The sequence below is a fragment of the Salminus brasiliensis genome, chromosome 1 (assembly GCF_030463535.1).
Source record: "Salminus brasiliensis chromosome 1, fSalBra1.hap2, whole genome shotgun sequence".
In the NCBI taxonomy this organism is placed as follows: domain Eukaryota; kingdom Metazoa; phylum Chordata; class Actinopteri; order Characiformes; family Bryconidae; genus Salminus; species Salminus brasiliensis.
The window spans coordinates 3,673,852-3,682,208 of record NC_132878.1 but is presented as its reverse complement, the minus strand read 5'-3'; the positions used below and the strand labels follow the sequence as shown (position 1 = coordinate 3,682,208).

At 38.4% G+C, this 8,357-nt stretch overlaps 1 protein-coding gene across 2 annotated transcripts in view; it reads left to right on the top strand.

Moving 5' to 3' along the window:
- Positions 1-5,973: 5,973 nt before the first annotated feature.
- lhx3 (LIM homeobox 3) overlaps positions 5,974-8,357 on the top strand; it is a 23,907-nt gene continuing 21,523 nt past the window's right edge. The window contains exon 1 of one of the 2 annotated variants that reach the window (XM_072692712.1): positions 5,974-6,043. In XM_072692712.1, the coding sequence (XP_072548813.1) occupies positions 5,974-6,043 (70 nt within the window). Of the gene's footprint in view, positions 6,050-8,357 lie in introns of both variants that reach the window. The other variant, XM_072692711.1, reaches the window with a different exon arrangement.

The window sequence follows — 8,357 nt, the reverse complement described above, 5'->3', positions numbered from 1 at the left end:
CCACAACACACCCCCTTACACCACACACCCTCACACAGAGCCCACTCAGACATTAATATTCATAGCACTTAAACTCACAGTCATCTAAACAAGTGGAACACTGCTCCTGGATAATGCAGCGGTTTTGATCTGCCGGACCCCTCCACACAAAAGACGGAAGTGTGGAGGGTCTCTTGGCTGTGAGAGGATGTTCTGTTGTTTCAGTATGTATGTGTGTGTGTGTGTGTGTGTGTGTGTGTGTGTGTGTGTGTGGGTGGGTGTACGGCCTGGCCTTTGTGGAGGGCATTTAGGGCCTGATTGTGATGGAACAGTGGAGTGCGGGTCTCAGGTGTGTTAACACTTCACCAATCTACACAAATGAGGAGCATCAGAGAGAGCGAGAGAGAGAGAGAGAGAGAGAGAGAGAGAGAGAGTGAGAGAGAGACAGAGAGAGGGAGAGAGAGAGAGAGAGAGAGAGAGAGAGAGAGAGAGGGAGAGAGAGGGGGGGGGTAAAAAGAGACAGGTAGAGAAAGGGGTATAGAGAGAAGCAGAGAGTGAGATAGAGGGAGAGAGAGAAGAGGTAGATATAGAGACGGGTGAGGGAGCGAGAAGCATGGAGAGAGAGAGAGAGAGAGAGAGAGAGAGAGAGAGAGAGAGAGAGAGAGATGTAAAGAGAGATAGATACAGTGGGAAAGAGAGGAAAGAGAGAGTAGAAAGGAGAGACCGAGGTAGAGAGAAGAGAGAGAGAAGGGTAGAGAGAGAAGCACAGAGTGAGATAGAGAGTGGGAGAGAGCGGCAGACAGAAAGAGAGAGAGAGAGAGAGAGAGAGAGAGAGAGAGAGAGAGGCCAATTAATATTATTGTTGTTGTTGTAAGATAAAATACTGAAAGCCTGAAACACAGTACTGCAACAAACAAACAAACTAGCAGTGAAGATGGGAGGTGAGAGAGAGAGAGAGAGAGAGAGAGAGAGAGAGGGAGAGAGAGAGAGAGGGAGAGAGAGACAGAGAGAGAGACAGAGAGAGAGAGAGTGAGAGGGAGGAAGAGAGAGAGTGAGTGAGAGAGTGAGAGAGTGAGAGGGAGGGAGAAAGAGACAGACAGAGAGGGAGAGAGAGTGAGAGGGAGGAAGAGAGAGAGTGAGTGAGAGAGTGAGAGAGTGAGAGGGAGGGAGAGAGAGACAGACAGAGAGGGAGAGAGAGAGGGAGGGAGGGAGAGAGAGAGAGAGAGAATTATTATTACATAGTAAGACATAGACAGGAATACAGACAGATAGACAGATAGACGGACAGACAGATAGACAGATAGACGGACAGAGAGATAGACAGATAGATAGACAGATAAATAGACAGGTTGGTCACTGGGAGGATGTTTTGAGTTTGGTTGATCTGTTCTATCACTGGATTCCTGTAAAGCTGCTTTGTCAGTGTCCATTAAAAAAATGACAGAAATAAATATAACATATCGGCAATGCTGTATATTTGTATTTTATATAGAGTTAATTACAGGTAGACACTCTCACTGACCACTGACTTTATGTTTATTTGGGTTTATTCTAATGTTATATACAGTTAATTACAGGTAGACACTCTCACTGACCACTGACTTTATGTTTATTTGGGTTATTCTAATGTTATATAGAGTTAATTACAGGTAGACACTCTCACTGACCACTGACTTTATGTTTTTTTGGGTTTATTCTAATGTTATATACAGTTAATTACAGGTAGACACTCACTGACCACTGACTTTATGTTTATTTGGGTTTATTCTAATGTTATATAGAGTTCATTACAGGTAGACACTCTCACTGAGCACTGACTTTACGTTTATTTGGGTTGATTCTAATGTTATATAGAGATAATTACAGGTAGACACTCTCACTGACCACTGACTTTATGTTTATTTGGGTTTATTCTAATGTTGTATAGAGTTAATTACAGGTAGACACTTTCACTGACCACTGACTTTATGTTTATTTGGGTTTATTCTAATGTTATATAGAGTTAATTACAGGTAGACACTCTCACTGACCACTGACTTTATGTTTATTTGGGTTTATTCTAATGTTATATAGAGTTAATTACAGGTAGACACTTTCACTGACCACTGACTTTATGTTTATTTGGGTTTATTCTAATGTTATATAGAGTTAATTACAGGTAGACGCTCTCACTGACCACTGACTTTCTGTTTATTTGGGTTTATTCTAATGTTATATAGAGTTAATTACAGGTAGACACTCTCAATGACCGCTGACGTTATGTTTTTTTGGGTTTATTCTAATGTTATATAGAGTTAATTACAGGTAGACACTCTCAATGACCGCTGACGTTATGTTTTTTTGGGTTTAGTCTAATGTTATATAGAGTTAATTACAGGTAGACACTCACTAACCACTGACTTTATGTTTATTTAAGTTTATTCTAATGTTATATAGAGTTAATTACAGGTAGACACTCACTAACCACTGACTTTATGTTTATTTGGGTTTATTCTAATGTTATATAGAGTTAATTACAGGTAGACTCTCTCACTGACCGCTGACGTTATGTTTTTTTTGGTTTATTCTAATGTTATGTAGAGTTAATTACAGGTAGACACTCACTAACCACTGACTTTATATTTATTTGAGTTTATTCTAATGTTATATAGAGTTAATTACAGGTAGACACTCTCACTGAGCACTGACTTTATGTTTATTTGGGTTTATTCTAATGTTATATAGAGTTAATTACAGGTAGACACTCTCACTGAGCACTGACTTTATGTTTATTTGGGTTTATTCTAATGTTATATAGAGTTAATTACAGGTAGACACTCTCACTGAGCACTGACTTTATGTTTATTTGGGTTTATTCTAATGTTATATAGAGTTAAATTACAGGTAGACGCTCTCACTGACCACTGACTTTATGTTTATTTGGGTTTATTCTAATGTTATATAGAGTTAATTACAGGTAGACACTCACTAACCACTGACTTTATGTTTATTTGGTTTATTCTAATGTTATATAGATTTAATCACAGGTAGACACTTTCACTGACCACTGACTTTATGTTTATTTGGGTTTATTCTAATGTTATATAGAGATAATTACAGGTAGACACTCACTGACCACTGACTTATGTTTATTTGGGTTTATTCTAATGTTATATAGAGTTAATTACAGGTAGACACTCTCACTGACCACTGACTTTATGTTTATTTGAGTTTATTCTAATGTTATATAGAGTTAATAACAGGTAGACACTCACTGACCACTGACTTTATGTTTATTTGGGTTTATTCTAATGTTATATAGAGTTAATTACAGGTAGACACTCTCACTGACCACTGACTTTATGTTTATTTGAGTTTATTCTAATGTTATATAGAGTTAATTACAGGTAGACGCTCTCACTGACCACTGACTTTATGTTTATTTGGTTTATTCTAATGTTATATAGAGTTAATTACAGGTAGACACTCTCACTGACCACTGACTTTATGTTTATTTGGGTTTATTCTAATGTTATATAGAGATAATTACAGGTAGACACTCTCACTGACCACTGACTTTATGTTTATTAGGGTTTATTCTAATGTTATATAGAGATAATTACAGGTAGACACTCTCACTGACCACTGACTTTATGTTTATTTGGGTTTATTCTAATGTTATATAGAGTTAATTACAGGTAGACACTCTCACTGACCACTGACTTTATGTTTATTTGAGTTTATTCTAATGTTATATAGAGTTAATTACAGGTAGACGCTCTCACTGACCACTGACTTTATGTTTATTTGGGTTTATTCTAATGTTATATAGAGTTCATTACAGGTAGACACTCTCACTGACCTCTGACTTTATGTTTATTTGGGTTTATTCTAATGTTATATAGAGTTAATTACAGGTAGACGCTCTCACTGATCACTGACTTTATGTTTATTTGGGTTATTCTAATGTTATATAGAGATAATTACAGGTAGACACTCTCACTGACCACTGACTTTCTGTTTATTTGGGTTTATTCTAATGTTATATAGAGTTAATAACAGGTAGACGCTCTCACTGACCACTGACTTTATGTTTATTTGGGTTTATTCTAATGTTATATAGAGTTAATTACAGGTAGACACTCTCACCTGACCACTGACTTTATGTTTATTTGGGTTTATTCTAATGTTATATAGAGATAATTACAGGTAGACACTCTCACTGACCACTGACTTTATGTTTATTAGGGTTTATTCTAATGTTATATAGAGATAATTACAGGTAGACACTCTCACTGACCACTGACTTTCTGTTTATTTGGGTTTATTCTAATGTTATATAGAGATAATTACAGGTAGACACTCTCACTGACCACTGACTTTATGTTTATTTGGGTTTATTCTAATGTTATATAGAGTTAATTACAGGTAGACACTCTCACTGACCACTGACTTTATGTTTATTTGGGTTTATTCTAATGTTATATAGAGATAATTACAGGTAGACACTCTCACTGACCACTGACTTTATGTTTATTTGGGTTTATTCTAATGTTATATAGAGATAATTACAGGTAGACACTCTCACTGACCACTGACTTTATGTTTATTAGGGTTTATTCTAATGTTATATAGAGATAATTACAGGTAGACACTCTCACTGACCACTGACTTTCTGTTTATTTGGGTTTATTCTAATGTTATATAGAGATAATTACAGGTAGACACTCTCACTGACCACTGACTTTATGTTTATTTGGGTTTATTCTAATGTTATATAGAGTTAGTTACAGGTAGACACTCTCACTGACCACTGACTTTCTGTTTATTTGGGTTTATTCTAATGTTATATAGAGTTAATAACAGGTAGACGCTCTCACTGACCACTGACTTTATGTTTATTTGGGTTTATTCTAATGTTATATAGAGTTCATTACAGGTAGACACTCTCACTGACCACTGACTTTATGTTTATTTGGGTTTATTCTAATGTTATATAGAGATAATTACAGGTAGACACTCTCACTGACCACTGACTTTATGTTTATTAGGGTTTATTCTAATGTTATATAGAGATAATTACAGGTAGACACTCTCACTGACCACTGACTTTCTGTTTATTTGGGTTTATTCTAATGGTATATAGAGTTAGTTACAGGTAGACACTCTCACTGACCACTGACTTTATGTTTATTTGGGTTTATTCTAATGTTATATAGAGTTAATTACAAGTATACGCTCTCACTGACCACTGACTTTATGTTTATTTGGGTTTATTCTAATGTTATATAGAGTTAGTTACAGGTAGACACTCTCACTGACCACTGACTTTATGTTTATTTGGGTTTATTCTACTGTTATATAGATTTTAAGGTATAAACAGGTTTTGTAAACAGCAAAGATGAACCAGAGGGAGACTGTGACCTAATGACGCCACGCCCAGTCGAGCCATTATACTGGGATGAATGATGGGCACGTGCAACAGCAGTGGGGTGGGGTGCATATGTGTGCGTGTGTATGTGTATACGATCGGAAGGGTGGGGGGTTGGGGGGCAGCGTCTGCAGCACGCGCCTCCACAAAACTCCCCTTCAGCACCGTGGACAGGGACACACGCCACTCGCGCGCAAGCCACACACACACACACACACTCACACACACACACACGCCGTTTTTTTTTCCTTCTTGCAGCCGCAGCATCATCAGCTGACGCGCGCGAGAGCGCACGCGTGCGTTTGTGATCCTCCTCCTCCTCCTCCTTTCTTTTTGCACAAACACGAGCGAGCAGCCGGAGCTCGTGCCATTGCAAAACTTCCAGCACACACACTCTCACACACGCCCTCGCGCGCACACACACATTCACACATTTGTACGCAGAGCGGGTGAACGGTGTGTTGTCTGGGGTCTCGTGCACGTCGCGCGTCTGCACACTGAAGCTGCGCTTTGGATTCGCAGTGTTTGTTTGTTTGTTTGTTTGTTTGTTTGTTTGTTTTGTTTTTGACTTTTTTTCACCAAAAATGTTGCTCGAGCATCCCGGATCGAGTTGCCAGAACGCGGGAAATTACTCCAGATACAGCGCGAGCCAAGGTAAGCGCGCACTCTTGTCTTTTTTTCCTGCGTAATCCGGTTTCCAGAGCTGAATATCTGCGCTCGTGTGAGTGTGGAGTGAACCCAGGCTGCACCATTTACTGCGTCATATACTGTGTGCTAATGGCATTAATTAATCACGAGCCCTAAACCTCCCAAAACCGTTAAAACGCGCAGGTGTCCCGCTGTGCCGTCCCTCAGTACGCACCTGTTACGCACGGTCCCTCATTCAGGCTGCTTGCTCGCTTTTGAGCCCCAGAGGCTTTACCGTCCAGCACGGATCCAGCATGGGACGCGCGTGGGACGGAGGTACTGCTCTTCATCCGCGCGCAACAGATCAAACGAGGCTAAAACGTGAATAAATTGATTTGTCCGTCTTCTCTGCACCGCGCGAGGAGGTGTCAGGTTGCCGGGCACGCGCGCTGCACCTGCTGCTGAGCCAGAACAGAGAGCTGAGGATAAATATTACAGAGCACGCGCTTTGTTTTTGCTCAAAAAGTGGCACAAATGTTTAGTAGAAGACCCGGATGTGCTGTGAATGTTAACGTTAACTTTTGCGTTTTTGCGTTTCTTGTGGTTTTGTGGGCTTAAAGTAGCTTTGGGGATTCGTGTTTTCCTGCGTCTTTAATTTTTGCGTTTATTTAAGGGGTTTTTTTTGCAATTAGAAAAAGCAGCTGTTGGAAAGGGGTTGCTGTTCTGAGGCTAATATTTGCAGCTATACTCAACCTTTAAACCGGTTTAAAAATGTGAACCAAAATAAACAAAAATAAACCAGATTCTGCTGATGCTGAACTTCTGCGTTTGTTGGTTTTTGCAAGAAACAAGGAGAAGAAAACAACCGAAAAATAAAAAATATTAAAAGAAATATGAAAACAAACCCAAACCGACCATTTAAACGGAGACTTTAACATTCACACAACGTTAAAACTTAATAAACGACATTAAACTAAAACGCTAAACGCAACATTAAAGATCCTACCTACTGAATACATAAGAATTCAAAACGGACATCTAAGACACTTAAGAAATAATTAAAACCCCTAAAATGACAATTAATAATGTCGAAAATCATAAATGACATTACAGTCCCAAAAACGACCTTTAAAAACGCAAAACGGGAATTTAACAAACAAAGATCAAAAAACGAAAATAAAAAAACGCAACATTTTAAAAAACAAAGAATGATCTTAGAGTCCTATAACGACATAAATAATGTCGTTATTATTTATTATTTATTGTTTTTAAACATTGTTTATTATTTATTATTATTATTTATTAATAATGTTTCTTGATAGTTTAGTTTTAAGAAACAAAAAATAAATTTAAAAACAAAACATTAACAATTAAATTACAACCATAAAACATTAAAACCCAACAATATTTACAACCTCAAACAACATTTAAAAAACATTAAACCACCAAACTTTACAATCTTTTAAACAACGTTTACAGTCTATAACTCAAAAAACGTTTATTTAAAAGCGCGCACGAGACTTTAAACCCCATAAACGACGTTTAAAATCCCGGAAACATTAAAACCTCAAAAACGACCTTAAACTACAGCAGTGCTGCGCGTGCCCCCCGCACACCTCCACACACTCTGCACCTCCACACACTCTGCAGCTTCTAGGGGTGTGAGAAACACCCCGCGCGCAGCGCTGAGAGCGCGCTGTTAAAGTGTGTGTGTGTGTGTGTGTGTGTAAAAGTGTGTGAGCAGCAGCCGCGACAGTAGAGGTGAAAGTGGACGGGCTCGCGGAGCAGCTCGTGCAGCAGATCCTGCAGCGCGCGCTCTCGCCGCTCGCGGGCAGGGCAGGAGGGGAGACGGGGATTGATTTTGGATTCATCAGAGCAGCAGCAGCACTACAGCTGATTTCCCCTGGGCTGAGAGGCGCGCGCGGTGTGTGTGTGTGTGTGTGGAGGGGGTGTTCTGGAAGTGTGTGTGTGTGTGTGTGTGTGGAGGGGGTGTTCTGGAAGTGTGTGTGTGTGTGCACTTCATAAACACTTGTAATTTATTTATTAATATTTCAGTGATGTAATATTTGTTATATTTATTAGCGCGTGGTTTTACTGGAATGGCTTAATTACAGCGTCATGAACATAATCTATAACAATATTAATAATAATAATATCTAATAATACATCATCTATAATATCATCTATAACTACTGCCCTGAAGATATGTGACATATGTTTGTAATATTTATTTACATTTTAATATTAAAATAGAACAGCAAATGTATTGGAAAATCACACTTAATATTAATAATAATAATAATAATAATAATTACAATACGAATAATACAAGTATTGATAA